The sequence below is a fragment of the Rattus norvegicus genome, chromosome 16 (genome assembly GCF_036323735.1).
Source record: "Rattus norvegicus strain BN/NHsdMcwi chromosome 16, GRCr8, whole genome shotgun sequence".
Classification (NCBI taxonomy): Eukaryota; Metazoa; Chordata; class Mammalia; order Rodentia; family Muridae; genus Rattus; species Rattus norvegicus.
In genome coordinates, this window is record NC_086034.1 from 64,049,802 (window position 1) to 64,067,876 (window position 18,075).

Below are 18,075 nucleotides of genomic sequence, written 5' to 3' on the forward strand. Positions count from 1 at the left end.
ATACAGAGGACAGCTAATTTCTGTGATATTAATACATATAAAAGTACTGATATTTATTCCTTACCAAAAGCATGTGATTTTATATAAGAATCTATCATTTGGCAGGTGGGTTTTCTTTCTCCATTTTCTCATTTTGCAGCGTTTTCCCTAAAATGTCGATTATATCTGAAGATTTCGTGCTATTGTTACAGTAGATCACACACGCACTCAGATGGTGTTAGTGTAGCCCGTGCTCTCTCCTATTACCCACCTGTTTATAATCCAGTCCTCGCTTTATTCAAGTGCTGTCACTTGCAGTGCTCAGTGCCTTTCTCCAGGACCGTCGGCCCCGCTCTCGGCCTCCTCACCCAGTCCTCTAAGCTGCAGCTCACTTGTGCATTTCAGTTACTGTTATTTACTCCAGGGGTATAGCTACTTACAGAGATGAAAGCTTAAGAATTAGTTGTGTTTGACCCTGTTTCAGTAACACTTCTTCCTCTTCAGGGGTCTATAAGACATTTGCCAGCCAATTTAGCAAGCATGTAATTGGTTTCACTAAAGACACTGGATATTCAATATGAAGACAGTTTAACACTGCTCACTGGGACACACAGGTCATTTATACGCCCACATATATTTATATATAAACTATAGCTTTTTTTGGACTAATTTTGGAAGTCTATGCAAATTAGTCTACTAAATTGTGTTCCTCTTAATAAAATGCAGGAAGCACAGTTTAAGTAACTTGTAATATCATCTGAGGAATAGCTTCAAATTATCACATGCTTTTGGACTGAGCAGAAGTTGCTTTTCCTGAAACATCCTTTGAATAAAGAAGATAACTTTGGAGTTTTTGTTTGGTTGGTTGTTTTGAAAGTGATTTGATATAATCATAGATAGTTTTCATGTTAGAAGTAAACACAAACTGCAAATTAGTTTTATAATAGTCTTATAATCCAGAGAATCTTAAAGCCTGTTCTCAGAGGACTCCTAGTTGTTCTGTGCAGCTCTCCTCCTGTCTTCATCAGCATGTACCGGGGGCGGAATTAATGATCTTTACTTTTGAAATAAGTAGTTTGGGGCCAGCCTGAGCTACATGAAACCCAGCCTAGAGGGACAGAAAATAGTTGTGGAGGAAACGAGTCCAAAACACAGTAGAGGGTTGTGCTTGCTTGTTTTTAAGGAGAAGTTTCTATTAAGGATGAGAACATGAGCCTAGAAGGAATGGTTAAATAGTAGCAAGGATAGTTGACGAAAGTCTGCTGGGTGGCTTTCTTCCTAAGCTTCCCTGTTCTCTTGATTTTCTCAGCATGTTGATATAGCAGCATTACTGATAAAGTACAACACGTGTGTAAACGCAACGGATAAGTGGGCCTTCACTCCCCTCCACGAAGCAGCCCAGAAGGGGAGGACACAGTTGTGTGCCCTACTCCTAGCACATGGCGCAGACCCAACCATGAAGAACCAGGAGGGTCAGACACCTTTAGACCTGGCAACGGTAAGTCCTTGTTGCAGTGGTAGTCATTGTTCACTAGGACCGCAGGCATGACACTCCCTTCCAGGGCTCAACTGGCAGTTCATTTGAACGAGCTGGCCCTCTTCCTGGAAATCTTGTTAGACCCACGCAGTCTCACTTTTGTACCTCCATGATGGCCCGTGTGTAGTCAGCCTCCTCTAGCTTTCACTGCCTGTTGTCTGACTCTTACAGCCATTACTCAGCATTCGATACCAAAATCACTGTCATTGTCTATGCCTGGTAGTCTTAGAGGAAACATTTACAAAACACTTGGTACTTAGTGAAAAACTTAGCATTATTAATGGTTTTTCTGTTTTCTTTAATCATTGTAGGCTGATGACATCCGAGCTTTGCTGATAGATGCCATGCCCCCTGAGGCCTTACCTACCTGTTTTAAACCTCAGGCAACTGTAGTTAGTGCCTCTCTGATCTCACCAGCGTCCACCCCGTCCTGCCTCTCTGCTGCCAGCAGCATAGATAACCTCACTGGCCCGTTAGCAGAGCTGGCTGTAGGAGGAGCCTCCAATGCGGGGGATGGTGCTGCGGGTGCAGAAAGGAAGGAAGGAGAAGGTACGTATATCCCGAAACGTTTGTACTTATTTTAGTTACTTTTTTCTTTTTTATTATTGAAGGCTTAACCATAGCCTCTCTCTAAACTTTTTGGTTCAAAGACATCCAGGAATACATCGTGAGGCCCTATCAAAGACAGGGAGACAGAGTTGGGGAATGAGAGGGCGAAGGGGAAGGGACTGGGAAGGGAAAGTACTGGAACTTGCTAAGTGAGCGCTAGATCCAGTGAGATGCTGTCCCTCAAGATAGGTGGGGAGGGAGGGAGGTAGATGATGGATGGATGGATGGATGGATGGATGGATGGATGGATGGATGGATGGATGGATGGATTAGATAGATAGATAGATAGATAGATAGATAGATAGATAGATAGATAGATAGATAGATAGATAGATAGGAAGATACGCAAAATTGACCTCTGACCTCGACTTATATTATACATACAGAAATAAATAAAAATAATTCTTAAAAAGAATAAATTAAAACAGTAATTGGTACTCTTTTCTTTCTTTCTTTTTTAAGATTTATTTGTTTTATGTAAGTACACCGTACACTGTCATTGTCTTAAAACACACCAGAAGAGGGCATCAGATCCCATTACAGATGGTTGTGAGCCACCATGTGGTTGCTGGGAGTTGAACTCAGGACCTTTGGAAGAGCAGTCAGTGCTTTTAACCACTGAGCCATCTCTCCAGCCCACTTTTTCCTTTTAATTCATTAAAAGTACTAATTCTATCAGATAGGGTCTGGAGCCTAGGCACTGCTGTTACAGAGGACCTGGTTTAGTCCCCAGCACCCATACTGGTTAGCTCACAACGGCTTTCACTCCAGCCTCATATAATAACCCAATTACTCTCCTGGCTTCCAGGGAGACACTCAACATGCATATACTCATGCATAAAAACATACACAAAACTAACACAAATGTTTTAAATTAAATTATGTAAAGCTATGTTAGAAAGTATATTCACTGTATATTATATATACATCTGTATTTCAGTTCTTTATTCTATGTGTATCAGAATTAATGTTAAGTAGCATTGCTAAACTAGAGATAAAGTTCAGAATGACTTGGAAGGGCCTGATTTAAATTGACATGTCTGATATTAGTTTATGTCACGTGAAATCATCTGTACAGGCAAGTGTCAAAAATAGGGTTATACGTAAATATGGACCTTCCATAGAATTAGAAACTTCTAACAGATTTTAATGTTTTTGTTTTAGTTGCGGGTCTTGACATGAATATCAGCCAATTCCTTAAAAGCCTTGGCCTTGAGCACCTTCGGGACATCTTTGAAACAGAGCAGGTAAACACTCATGTACTTTTCCAGCTTTTCAGCCATCCAGTTATCGACAGTTTGTTTTCTTCATTGTGTGTACTCTCTATTCTGTGACTTACACTGTTCTGCAGGCTGCCGCATGTCCAGTCTGTCTGTTTGAAGTATGTTCTTACGTCCTGCTTTGTTACGGCATCGCACGGATCTTCACTTGTAGTGAAAATGTTACACGCCACTGTCAGAGCTTCTCTCCCTGTCTCCATCATCCTCTGACTAGAGATCTCCTGTGAGAACACTGTCAACTGAGGCTTTGTAGTGACACATATGTCACATATGTACCCCTTCATTCTGGCTCATGTCCGCAGGAATTGTGAAATTCATTCACACCTTGATTAATAAGTCAAAACCTCAGGTTCACAAGGGCCACCTCCTGTTGAGAGCTTCTTCGCTCTGCTTCCTGTTGTGAATCCTCTTGGTCAGAAGCTGACCTGTGCCTGTGCTCATGCTGTTGACTTAGGAGTTTATGAGTCAGCCTTCAGTCAGCTTATCCTCTTATCACTTTTATTGTTCTTTTTTACTGGTTTTCTTCCGAGTAAATCAATGTCCCATTGATTTTTCTTTTGTCCAAAATAATTTGTATATCCTTTTCATAGTCAAGATGTTAACTGTTGCAGTTAACGCATATTACCTGGTGTAGCCCCTCTCCTCCAGATAGTGGTGTGCCTTTCTATATATTGACCTATTTTAACTGTCTTTTGGGCCATTGAGCAGACAATTAAGTTTATTTATTATTTCGAGTGCAGATGTTATCTGTAGTCTTCAGGTATAAAATCCTAAGCTACTTAACTCTTCCACAGCATGCCTTTAGAATTTTCTTTTCTGTCATAAACATTCTGTAGCAGTCTGGTAATGTGATCCATCTCTGTGTCTACTTAATCCTGCTCTGGGTGTGTTTGCTCAGACTCCTGGTGTACTGTATTCTGCTGCCTCTGTTCCTGCCTGCGAATACTGCTGTCCCAGTGAGGCGGGAGGCAATTCTTTTATTTCTTCCCCTAGAAGACTTGAGTGCATCATATCCTCAGCTCCACCGTCACAGTTCTCTTCTCAGAAGTCTGAGTCGTCCTCTTCCATAGATGCTTCATAGAGAAACGTCAGGATCCTGTCTACTTAACTGTAGCACTGCATAGCGTCTCCTCACACTCATAGTGTAGCTTCCTACCTAGAATGCTTTGTTCATGGGAAAGGAAAATTGGGTTTACATTATAATTTATGGAGTTCAACTGCTATGACTTGGATTTTCACAGAAAGTAACCATATCCATTTTATTTCAAGTTGTAGTGCTTGGGCCCAACAAATTCATTGTAAATACGGTTACAAAGTCACCACTGCTACCACCCCAAGGGAAAAAGGCCTTTTCACTTACAGTAGTTAATTTTCTCTTCACAGGCCAGGCAAACAAGCAACTCTTAGGGGCAGGAGGCGACCCTATAGACATAGCCCTTACTCTATATGCAGAACCGTTTTTAGCTGATAGATGAATAGACTTTATTATTTTATATTAATGTACGTTAGATATGAGTAACTCCCTTCTCCCAAAGAAAAGAACTTGGGGAACAAGCTTGTGGTTTCCTCCAAATACCAAATATATTCTCTGTTTCCACCAGATAAGTCAGTAGAGGCATAAAAATAATAAATAATTAAATATAAGGGGGAAGTACTATCCTGTCATTTCCACTATATCACATTAGTTAACTACTCAGTAAGTGTAGCCCACACCCAAAGGGAAGGGACTTTAATTTAGAACACAAATGCTAGAGACTGAAGATCTCCAGCAGCCATTTTAGAGACTGCTCTCCACACCAGGGAGGAGCCTGGCTCCCTGAGCCCTGCTCTGTGAGCGGAAGTGTAGTAACTCAGGGTTCCTCTGCTGGGGCAGGGGCTTGGGTGAGGATTTTACATTCGTGTTGTGATTGGAAGTCTATATATTAAAACTGTCTTTATTTCTTCTCTAGACATGATTAGAAATCCCTTGGGGTTTTGTTTTGTCTTCTAGCCTGACTCTGACACCCTTCAGCTCTGCACTGCTGTATGTCAATTAGAAAGCTTTTGATGTATGTAACCTGGTTACCTCACATACACGAGGCTGTGTTTTTATTGTCAATATTCATATTTAAACTGAAATATAAAATATCTAGAAGAAGACGGTATCGGCAGCATGGCTTACAGTTACATTAAAATCAGGTCTGACTAAGAACTATTTTGTAAACTGTTCTATTTCAAAGATGATTATTTCCATGTTGCTGTCTTTTTAAAGCTCTGTTGAAAACTTCTTTGGGTGATTAGAAGTGACTTACAGATCTTGTACCATGAAACAATTATTTCTTCAATGGCCACTTAAAGTAATATGCTAAATTACCTCAGAGAATGAGCAGTGTGGTCCTTGCATGGACGATGCTGCTCATCGTGCAGTGTTTCCTTTTGACAGGAAAAATCAAAGCTCCGGCTCGAAACTGTCACTTTAAGTGTAAGGACTAAGAAAGTGATTTTTTTTTTTTAATTTTGAATGAGTTAGAAAAACGATGTCTATAAAGGATATTTCAGTTTTCCAAAGAAAGAAAATAACCCAGGGCAATAGGCATGTGTTTGCCCCAGGACCATTTTCTGCCCTGAGGAAACTACCAGTGCCATCCTCTGGACATGAGGTGATGTCAGAGCTTTGCCACTGGGTGGAGGCAGAGTCACAATCTGTACAGACATCAGCCGAGTGTTGTCAGCAAGCATCACTAACCTGGTATTTATGAACTTAAAAACCATCTCTCCTTTTCTGTACATTGAGATTTCTTTATCTCTCATAGAATGGCCTGTGACCTAAACTGATAAACCAGCCCGCCTCCTGAAGCCACGGCAGTACTCCTGGCTTGCTCCTTTCCCAGCACTGGGAAGTTCTCATCTTACTTTTGCCACACTGTGGTGACAGATTAAAATGTTCCCCCTCCCTCTGCCATTCCTTTCTCCTACCCACACGGTACAGAATTTGGGGTTTTCCCATTTTCAAGCTGCTGATCTGTGTATCTGGAGACACACAGAAGATGACAGAATGGCAGCCAGAGAGACGTGGCAGTGGTCACCTGTCTTCCCATCACAGGGATCGTCTGCTCCAAACAAGTGCCAGAGGCCATTACTGAACTAGGAGGCCACTGGTCTTCTTAGGCTGCATGAAGGTGGTGCTTAGAAAAGGAAGCTGTTCGTCAGACTTGTAATTGCAGCCCCTAGACGGCACAGGAGCGCTCGTCCTCCCAAGCCGGCACAGATTTAGTTAAGTTTGCTTTCGTTTTCAGATCACGTTAGATGTGCTGGCCGATATGGGTCATGAGGAACTGAAAGAAATAGGCATCAATGCCTATGGACACCGCCACAAGTTAATCAAGGGCGTTGAAAGACTCTTAGGTGGACAACAAGGTAAGCTGTTTTGGGGAAAAGTTGTTTTCAGAACTTAGTGAAGAAATATCAGACTGGATGTGGGGCTTGGGTAGTCTAACCCCAGAGCACATGCAGGTAACTGGTACAGTGTTCTCTCCTCCCTCGCTTCAGTTACTCACTTGTACTAGCTGGACAAGTCTGAGATCCTCCCTCTGCTACACTTCTCTCAAATCTTTGTACTTTGTCCTTTCCTCTGCTTTCACCTAACCCAGTCTCTCCCTCTCCTGGGCCTCAGAGTCTACAACCTGGACCTTCACCTCCCTCCCTGCCTTCTCCACAGCCTCCAGAGGACTCCAGCACATGCCTATCAACCTCTAATCCTGCTCTTAACCCTCCAGCAGGTTAAGTGCTTTCTGGATAAAATCAGGCACTTACTCCATGGTTTCCCTCAGCTTGGCCAGTCTTGCCTTATCTTGAGCTCTCCTTCTGCCCTCAGGTTCAACCATTGTCCTTCACTGCCACAGGCCTCTTCTCTTACTTCCATATTTTCTGTACATCTCCTTGTTAGACACACTTTCCATAGAGCAGAGAAGAGAAGGAACATATATCTATGGAGTTGAAAAAACTATAGGCAACCAAAACTTTGAAGGTTTTGAATTTGACTCTTTTTTTGTTTTACATGTATTTTAGTCAACCTTATGAAATTAACAGAGCTAAGTTATGTCAGTAACCATTTCAAGCCATCCCTGAAAGAGGTTTAGAGGGCAGTTACTGTAGTGTAGAACTCATTCCATTGTAATTCGGTACGTGTTCTCTTTCGTGTAGACATCAGCTATGTTCATGATGATTTTGTTCAGTTCCTGTTTTGAGCCGTGCTGTGTGGAAAGGGTTCATGGGAAGGGCTGAGTCCTTAACCCTTCTTTCTTCTCGTGCCTTTGGTATATTTGCTTTCACACTGTATGTTGAGGTGGAGATTGAAAATAGTGTGGGCCGCTCTAAACTGTCGGTTATGTACAGTTAAGTTTCCATGAACTGAGTGACACAGACATGAGCTTTATGTTTGTTTTCTCGTCTACAGGAACCAATCCGTATCTGACCTTTCACTGTGTGAATCAGGGAACTATTTTACTAGATCTTGCTCCAGAAGATAAAGAATACCAATCAGTAGAAGAAGAGGTAACAGACAGATTCAGACCGTTTTTCTTTGACCAAGTTCTGTTAAGACTGTTTTCCAGAGGCAGGAACTCAACTTATTTGTTACGGGGTCGGGGGACCCGCTACTCAGCCTCAGTCAGCAGCACTTACGTGTGACCGCAGGCTGCAACAACACACGCTTCACTCACGACACAAGCCTGTGTGTCGAATAGCTCCATCTTTTTGTTCTAGAGATTTTATAAGTAAGAAAGTAAGAATCTTTTTAAAACATTTTCATACAGTAAAATGTACCTAAGATTGATACGGAACAAGAATCTTGCCTCATAGATAGAATACACTTTCTAGGTTTTTTGTTTGTTTGTTTATATAATTATTGTTTCTTTAGTAATATGCCTGATTGTCACGTCTTTCTGATGTTGACTACATGATTAAAGAAGCCTATCTTAGTTAATGTCCATAATCACAATTATTCCAAACATCATATAATAGGACTACTTTAAGCCTCCTTGTGAAAGATGGCATAGAAATCCCTCCTGTGAGGGCAGTGGTTAGGAGCTCTGACCGCTCTTCCAGAGGTCCTGAGTTCAATTCCTAGATACCACATGGAGCCTCACAGCCATCTGTAATGGGATCTGAAGCCTCCTCCTGGTGTCTGAAGACGGTGACAGTGGACTCACATAAACAAACAAACAAATCTTTTTTTTTTTTTTTAAGAAAGGAAGAAATGTCCCCTGTGCTGAATGCTGATATTTCTTGCCCCTGATGCAATGTCTAACTCCATTATTGTGAGTTACCTCCCTCATCCTATCGCTATACAGACACCAAGCAGAAACAGGTTTGCTTGCAGTTGAGGGTTTTCTGTTTTGTTTACTTTTTAACTAATGCCCATAGCATCTCTGTTCATAGTAATGTTTCAGTTTGTATTAGGTTATCAGGAAGGCATCGTGACTTCGAGGGTCTTACTGTCCAGTTGTCCCCATAGTAAGTTCTGATGCAGGCTGCACATCCCTGCAGATGAAGCCATGGTAGAGCTCAATCCACGCGTCAGAAACTCAGGCATTTTTGTGATCTGCTGCTAGAAACCTAGGGCCTCGCACATGCTCAGCAGGTATTCTACCTGGAGCCCAAGCACTACATTTTTTTCCATAATAATTATTAAAGTTTGAGGGTGGAAGAGTTAGCAGTGCTCAGAGGTCATTCTGTTTAATTGTGAAGTATACTAACTTCCTTTGCCGGAGTTGATGTACCAAGATCCCAAAGACTATTGAGATAAAATGGAACAAGAATATTTTTAGAATATTTTAGCATTTATCTAATGTGGTATCAGTTGAATGTCATTTTAGTTTGACTTTCTACTTCTCATTCTTCATAACATAATAGTGATTATACATTTTTAAAGTGCTATCTTTTTCAGTTTCTCTGTTGTGTTTACAGAAAAAAAAAAAACCTCTTCCAAAATTTTATCAGAAAATGCTTTCATTAGTATTTATGACTATTTTCTCAACCACAAATACTCGTTAAATTTATCGATCAGTTTGTAATGAGCTCCTGATTGAGATTCAGACTCAGCAGGGAGACAGACGGAAGGACGTTACCGAGGTAGCAGAAGGGATGCTCTCTGCTGCCTCTCATGGGGTTACTGTTTCCCTTTGCTCTGCAGATGCAGAGTACTATTCGGGAGCACAGAGATGGCGGGAATGCTGGTGGCATCTTCAACAGATACAATGTCATTCGAGTAAGTGTGCACATTTTTATGGTGAAAGTCAGATTGCAATGTTAACACAAAATTAATCTAGACAATGAACTGTAGGAATTTTAGAAGAAAAAAATTTAAATTGCGAAAGATAATTATCTGTTGTCCTAAGATCAAGTGCTGTTCTCTTCACTACACCCTCTAAGCCTCAAGACCATCCTGGGCCAGAAACTACAACACAATAAGACAGCAAAGCCCCAAGCAGAGGGCCGCTTCCTAAAGGCGGCTGGAGCAGGCACCACGGTTGCCCCACCCATTGCGTTCTCAAGTTTGGACCCTCAGCAGCAGTACTTCATTTTAAGTTGTTTGGAAGTAGGATTTATTAAAGGCCCAGGCTGTCAGTCTATTTGTCATTGATGAGATCAGAACGAGTTTATCTCTTAAATCACAGAAAAAAAAATTGTTGCCATTACCTGCTTTTTGAGAGGTTGTCATGAAGGTTAATTACATCTGCTGAAACCTGGTTTAATCCTTTCTTAATTGACTTATAGGATTTATACCAGTATATCAAAATCAGCCATGAACGTTGGCTGGCTGGTTGGTTTGGCTTAGTGGATAAAGTGTGTGCTACGCAAACTCTGGGGATCTGAGTTAGAGTCCCCAGCACTCATTAAGCCCAGGCAGAGTGGTGTGCGTGCACCATTATCTCAGCGCTGGGAGAGGGAGGGCTCCTAAAGCCTCGCTGATGAGTTAGTCTAGCCAGCAGTAAAGCTAGGCTCAGTGAGGGACCAGCCTCACATAAGGTGGAGAATAACAGCAAGATTCTCAGTGTCGATTCTGGCTTCACATTCATGGTCAGGCACATGGGCGCACAGAAAGCAGCAAGGAGACACTAAATAACTATGTCTGTCACAAGCATATTAACTGAATTCCACTGATATGGTGACTTAGATACTGTGTCAATCAAAAAAAAACCCCAAAACTCACACCACCAAAGGGAAGACTACATGTCATTTTAAATCAGAGTGTACATTTAATTAATGACAATATTTTTTGTCCTTTATGAAGATTCAGAAAGTTGTAAACAAGAAGCTGAGGGAGCGGTTTTGTCACAGACAAAAGGAGGTGTCTGAGGAGAACCACAACCATCACAATGAGCGCATGCTGTTCCACGGTGAGCACCGCCTGTGCGTGGGCAGTGAGTGGGAAAGGCCTGGGAGCGGTTAGTGATGTTAGGTTGAATAATGCTTTGATGTTAACACAGACTTCCCGAAGCATGTGCCGTGCAAATGACTTCTGGACTTGCTTGCAAACTCAAGTTCCAAGTTGAGCCACCTGTGGGCGTTTTTTTGATTTCTGTTTTTCTTTGTGAACATTACTGTACTTGGTGAAAATAGTAAACGGCTAAGTGTTGCACAACTAATGTTTCCATGTTTGTATTTTTAGGTTCCCCTTTCATTAATGCCATTATTCATAAAGGGTTTGATGAGCGGCACGCATACATTGGAGGGATGTTTGGAGCTGGGATTTACTTTGCCGAAAACTCTTCCAAAAGCAATCAGTATGTTTATGGAATTGGAGGAGGAACAGGCTGCCCCACACACAAAGATAGGTCATGTTACGTATGTCACAGGTGAGTGTCCTGCCTTGACCGCAGTGAGAGTTGTTGCCCTAGAGCAGGAACTGTGGTACTGGTCTCAGTGGTCCAGACCAGGCAGGCACGCATGTGTGCTCTGTGGATTGCAGATGCAGAAGCCATCAGATGCATCAGACCCTCTTAGTGCTCACTGTAGTGCAGAGCCCTTCTAGCCACCATCACACCTGAACATAGAGACTAGGGTCAGCTTTCATCGCTGATGCGGCTAGCGTGTGGCTTGTTTGTAGGAGCATAGCAATCCCCTTGGAAAGCCCAGCTTCAGAATAGTAGCAAACATGCGTATCAGCTTTTGAAAGTAGAACTTTGTCATTGAGAAGCTGGAGGAGGTAACATGGCAGCGAGTGAGAAGGCAGCGTTTCTTTTCTCACTGGAGATTTAGTAGTTGTTTGCACTGACTCTTCATCAGTCACACATGTACACACTGTGTCCACCCCACGTCCCTACACTTAGGCCTGACCCAACAGTGCTTTCCCTCCCCTTCAAGTCTCTCATTTGAGCTGCTGCAGTATGCATGAGTGTGCGGTTCCAAATGGGGGTGGGTGACTTGCCATACCCGCACCCCCACCCAAAGAAATAAACTTCCTCTCCCAACATCCCTCAGTTGCCAGGAGCTTCTCCGCTAGGGGTGCAGCCTCCTGCTCCCATCTATGCAGAGTATAGATGGCCTTGATCCAGTGCAAGTGACCATAGCTGCTGTGACCTCATGGCTACTGTGGCCATGTTACCATAGGGCAGGATGTCACAGCTCTCCCCCAGTGTGCCTGTTCTTCTCTTCCCATCCCGTCCTCCACAACGTTCCCTGAGCTTTGGTTGATGGCAGTGTCCCATTTAGGACTGAGCACACACAGTTGCTGACTCTCGGACTCTGACCAGTTTAATGCTGCCTTGATGGCTGCCTCCCACAAAAGCTTCTCTAGGATTGAGAGCAGTGCTGTAGACAGATGCACACACAAGCATCTCCATGGCAGTTTGTACCATGTCCATTTACCAAAGCAGCAACAGTGTGTGTGCTTACTTAACATGTACTCTTGAAATTCCTTACAACTAATGCCTGTAAATTTATCTGCAGTTGCATTATTTTTTAGACTGGTCATCCGCAGTTCTAAGATGGATGCCGTACGCTCAGAAGGAAACTGTTCTCCATGTAAAGCACTGTGGTTACAAACAGAAATTCCTAAGGATCACTGGTGTCTAGCATGCCTCCCGTGGAGTCAGAGTAAACCTAAGACAAGCGAGAAAGTGAGCCTAGCTGAGGGTTGTGCTCAGTAAAATTACACACGAGTTTATATCCTGGCCAGCGTCTCCTAGAAATTAGAGCCTGAGCACAAGCATGCAGCCGGCACGCCACTGGCAAGGGATGTCCCTGGGAAGCAGGAAGGAGGCAGAGCACACTGATGAGCACGGAGAGCAAGCCGGCCACGGCTCCATTAACAAGTGCGTGGCATGCCTTCAGAGAAGCTCTAGACACTGCTGGATCAGAGCAGTGATACTCGAGTGGGGAAAGGAGTGGACTTCTGTTGTCTCCTGCCTTGTGTTTGCCAACATTTGCCCCTCAGGCGTTCGCCCTGTGTTTCTTAGCTGTTGCATCTACGAACACCACAAGTGGGAGGCATCAGCACTTGCTGCTTCATGCACTGGCGCAGTAGGTCCTGCAGACCAGGTTTGCTCCCTGAAACAGGAGGCCCAGTCCTGTCGGGTCAAGTATTGTATGGTATAACAGACGAACAGTGACAAAATCTACTTACTGACAGCACACTGCTGCCATGATGTTAACAATGGAGCTGTAGAAGCCACTTTGGGGGCCACGCTGCAGGGAACAGCACTTGTTGCTCTTGCAGACAGCCTGGGTTCAGTTCCAGCAATCTCATGGTGGCACACACCACCTGCAGCTCTAGGTACAAGGTCAGGGAATCTGACTCTCCTCCTGGCCTTTCTGGGTATCAGGCACATACGTACATGTAGGCAAAAGAGTCATACAATATAAAATAAAAATAAAGATTTAAAATAAATAAAGTATACTCATAATGTAGGGTGAGACCTACAAGAAAATACAGTAGATAGCAAGTCTTTATCCCAGAGGAGCACTAGTGACGTCCAGTAAAACAGCCAGCTAGGCAGGTCTCAGTAATAGCAGAAAGGCCATACTCCATCCCTACAAACTGTTCACATTTACAGTGTGGCTAATTGTATTAAATAGCTAAAACATGAAGTGTTTAAGGGCCGACTTTTTTAAAGGATTGGATAATACTTACCTTGGGCTTTGCAGCCATGCATCCTTGTCAGAGACTTCTGCCCTTGGAGTACAGAAGCAACTATGTAAATGAGTGCATGGCTTTAGTCTAGTAAGATTATACTTAGAAAGCCGGGTGCCAGATGGGCACGGTGGCAGTGCACACTTTTAATCCCAGCACTCAGAAGGCAGAGGCAGAAGCAGGTGGATCTCTTGAATTTGAGGCCAGGCTGGTCCACAGAGTGAGTTCCAGGACAGCCAGAACTACACAGAGAAACCCTGTCTTGAAAAACCAAAACAGGACCAGAAATAAAAATAAAAAACAGATACCAACAGTTTTAAACTGGTGGCTATAGTTTATAATTTCCACCCAGCCAGTTTTTCTTAACCTTGTACAACTTTTAACATCCGTCCTAATTTCAGCTAGGTATTAGGTTTTCAGTCATATATTTAATCTAGATATATTTGTTCCTCATCCACTTATATTACTCTGTCATCCCAGATTTTACTGTTTGGTTTACCCATGATGAATGAAGCTGAATCTTATCTGGAGAGATGCCTCAGGGTAAAAACATTGGCCACACAAGTATGATGACCAAAGTTTGAATCTCCATAATCTATATAAAAGCCAGGTGCACGGCATGAGTGGCTTGTGAGCCTTAAACTTTTCCAGAGAACCTGGTGCGCTCTCAGGCCAGCCAGTCTGCTTACACATGGGCAGGCTCATCAGAGAAACTGTCCCTAACAAGGCAGGAGGCAAAGCCAACATGAGGCTGCACTCCTCCCTCTGAGCATTCACACACACACACACTCTCACACACACACACACACACACACTCACACAAACTCACACACAGACACACATACAGACACACACACACTCACACACACTCACACAGCTGGGTGTTAATCCCGGATACTCTCCCATCTCCCTCCTTCCGTCCTGTATGCCCACGGGAAAGCTCAGTTCTCTGAGGTGTGGATTTTGCACATAGCACACTTTCACACGAGGTCCTGTGCTACTCTAAAACTGCCTGAAGCTGTTGATTCAGCTTGAGCCTGAGCCTGGTAACTGCTAAGTAGTGAATCAGTAGATCACATTTGATCCCATTCCTACACACAGACTTGATAGTAGCATTTCAGTTAGCTTGCACTCTATGAGATTTTCTATAAAAAGCTAATAAACCTAACAGTTACATTTTAAGATTTAAAGTGTTGGGAGGAATTCTGCCGGGGTGCCTGAAGAGGGTCAGCGTTTAGGATATAAATAAATGAATATTTTTTTAAAAATGACATTTAAAGTGTTTTGAACATATTTGTTTTCATTCTCCCTTTAGACAAATGCTTTTCTGTAGAGTGACCCTTGGAAAGTCTTTTCTGCAATTCAGCACCATGAAAATGGCCCATGCGCCTCCAGGACATCACTCAGTCATCGGTAGACCAAGTGTCAATGGGCTGGCGTATGCTGAATATGTCATCTACAGAGGGGAACAGGTATGTTCATCAAATCAGCATGAACAAGCCACTGAACACATTCATACCCTAGACATTATCTGCAGTCGTTGCAGGCACGCATGCCTTTGAATGGCTCTGCTTGACGTGGGCTGGTCACATAATCGGAATCCTTATGATTCTGATCATAGCCCTACATCCTTGAGAGTCAGAAGGCTGCAGTATATTTAGTTCTGTCACCTTCTTGGGGATCCAAAATGTAATTGGAAAAGAAAAAACAATAGTAATGGAAATGTGTATACAGAGAAACAACTCCCAGCACCAGATCTCACCCAGATTATCTGAATGCAAAAGTTAATTTTTCTAACGTAACAGAAAGCCATAGCTAACCTGAAGTAGAAGAAAAATGAGAAACTACAAATAGATAATGTATAAAATAATGCGTGTGTGTGCTACCATGGGCAGAGTGAGATGTACAGTTGCAGAGAATTGCAGATAACTTGAGCTCCTCTGTAGTGGTCTGCTTACCGTGTTAGTGTGGGTGAAGCAACAAAACTCCATTCAGTGCATTACAGGGTCAGCAAGTGAGCGACTGTGTGGGAGTGTGAGCTCTTGGGCGCTGTTGTCCCTACTAGAAGAGGGCATGTCATGGACTCAGGGGAAGGTTTTTACAAAGCAAGTGAGTGTACTGAAGCTGTGTTAATTAATAGGAACTCATAGTTTCTAACAAACATATCACTAGATATATAGATGCCTCTGTGTGTGTGTGTGTGTGTGTGTGTGTGTGTGTGTGTGTGTGTGTGTGTGTGTGTGTGTGTTAGGTCTGTGTATAAGTACATACCTAATTTACTCTGCTGAAAGCAAAGACACCCCAGTAGCAGTGAAAAGCTGGAGCCCAGCCCCCCAAACCACTCCTGGCTAGAAGGACCCGGGTTGGAGCAGAGTACGTACGCACCCATAAGCTTCAGATAGCCTGTTACACCAGAAAGTAATGTCCCGCTCAAGACGGAAAATTAACATGGAGACCTAAGAGCCATCGAGGGAGCTTCTCGGGCCATACCTGAGACTGTTGCAGACCAGAATACATGCAGTGCTAAGTTGGGGGGGGTGTTGATTACTCTTTACTGATGAGTGAGTGGTGAAGGGAACTTCTTGGGTCATGGTAGAATATCATAAGTAGAAGTGGGGTGGTGCTGGAGCTGGAAAATTTCTCTTGCAAACTATCATGATAAAGGTTAGCTGGAGAAAGTACAGACTGAGGGTAGAGGGTAGTTTCCATAAAAATAATTGCATGCTTGTTGCTAAGCTACAAGGACAAGAGGCAGCGAGGGAAGAAGGGTATGCCTTGACCAGCTAATCAAAGTTTACATCACTCACTGGGGTAGGTGGTTGAGACAGGGGTGTCATAGGCTGGAGAGCAGACTCAGGGGCACGAGAGCCTAGGGTGGAAAGAGGCACTGAAATTGATATGCACCTGAGGAAAATTGCTCTGTGACCTGGTTAGCCTTAAACTGCCAGGAAAGGCTCCTATGTGGCTTCATGGTAAAGCACTTGCACAAGCCCTAGATTGGGTTTGTAGCCTCTGTGGGTGGGAAAGGAGGACTGTCTGTCAGTCTCACGTTTCCACTCAGTATCAGATGCGAAGGAGAGAGACCCTCTGCTTACTGGTTGCTACCAAGGTTTTGTCTGTTTTACTGACATGGTCTGTACAAGGCTGGCTCATTGAAGGTGGAGAAGGAAATACTGTAGAATGGTTTGTAAAAGTCATTTTCCCAGTGTCCAGAATCTCGTTCAAGAAAGCATGGTATCTCTCGAACAGGAAAGTGGAGCTGCAGAGACTTAGTTTTAGCATCAGAAATGTGGGTGGTGAATCTTGAAACTGAGTGACCCGAGTGAGTTGTTACTAAAGCCTGTGACTCCCCTCTGTGCTCTTGTAAGTAGTGTGGTTTAAAGTGGCCTGATAGGTGATAAAGCTTTTTGGTTCATTCTAACCTTTCTCATCCTGCAGCTAAATGATTGTCTTGCCTTAAAGTCTTGTAGGCTTTGTGTGATTTACAGGAAACCGTACACAGAAGCAGTCCCGTCTCCTAGCCATGGCCCTGGGCCCTCAGCAGAGGAGTTTGCAGTGATGCTGCTAGAATCTCAGAGTCTGTCTGACTGAGATGGACGTGAGTCAGGTTGCTTTTAAACATGCTGCCAGGTTCCTGATAGATGCCCCTGACTCCTGCTGAAGTAACTTCATAAGCGAATAAAGTCCCAGACCAAGTGTGGCGAAGACAGTATCACTGGGGCAGAGGGCAGCAGCAGTTACCCTCCCAGCTTTCATGTGTAGCACGTGCCACTGGACACTCAAAGTTTTCTTGTCTTGTGTAGCTCCCCAGACAGCTGGTCTGCAGCCTGACAGCAAGCTGTGCTTCTGTCACACCTCAGTATTTCACATGTGATCGAGGCCGTAAGCCTGTACTGCGGAACAAATAGTTTCCCAGCCGTTAAGCCATGCACGCAGTATTTCTCTTTCTCCACTAATGAAGGAGAATATCCACAGCAGCTCATTTTAATATTAAGAATTACTGTGCTGCCTGAAAGCCCTTTAGCTAAGCAGTGTGACTTGAGAACCAACCGCAGTTACTGCACCTTCAGACCCAGGAGCCCAGAGAGCTGTTGACCCTGGTCATGCCAGGGTGGTCGGTCGCTGATGAAGCCAGAGTGCACTGGACTGAGCAGAGGACTGTGAAGGATAGCGCTGCGTACCTTCTGTACACGGGACTGTTAAAGTCCATTTCTGTACTGTGCTTTTCAAGTCCTGAGGCCTCTTAGGAGGCACAGTGTAATGAAGGGTGATGACAGTTATGTTAACAGTACCCAGCACACACTCTGTTCTTACTACACCAATCCTCTTCCAAGACCTTGCACTTAATTTCTCTTAAACAAATGCCAGTATTGCTGTTCCCGTTTATAACCAAGGAACCCAAGACAGATAGAGGTGTGCTAATTTACCAAGAAAAAGTTCGATAAACCTACCACTTGTACTTTTATTTTAAATGTCAAAAACCTCTATTGTTGTTGTTGTTGTTGTTATTACCTTTAATAATCTCTATATCTGTTACAAATAGGCATAAATTCTTT

At 43.5% G+C, this 18,075-nt stretch overlaps 1 protein-coding gene across 2 annotated transcripts in view; it reads left to right on the forward strand.

Annotated features, from left to right (window-relative positions):
• The window catches only part of Tnks (tankyrase), a 151,004-nt gene that overhangs the window by 126,833 nt on the left and 6,096 nt on the right, over window positions 1-18,075 (forward strand). For both annotated transcript variants that reach the window (XM_039094390.2, NM_001106084.2), the window contains 9 exons: window positions 1,289-1,477; window positions 1,828-2,065; window positions 3,290-3,372; window positions 6,681-6,801; window positions 7,841-7,938; window positions 9,578-9,652; window positions 10,679-10,784; window positions 11,057-11,243; window positions 14,835-14,991. In XM_039094390.2, coding sequence (XP_038950318.1) covers window positions 1,289-1,477; window positions 1,828-2,065; window positions 3,290-3,372; window positions 6,681-6,801; window positions 7,841-7,938; window positions 9,578-9,652; window positions 10,679-10,784; window positions 11,057-11,243; window positions 14,835-14,991 — 1,254 coding nt within the window. The remainder of the gene's footprint in view (window positions 1-1,288; window positions 1,478-1,827; window positions 2,066-3,289; window positions 3,373-6,680; window positions 6,802-7,840; window positions 7,939-9,577; window positions 9,653-10,678; window positions 10,785-11,056; window positions 11,244-14,834; window positions 14,992-18,075) is intronic.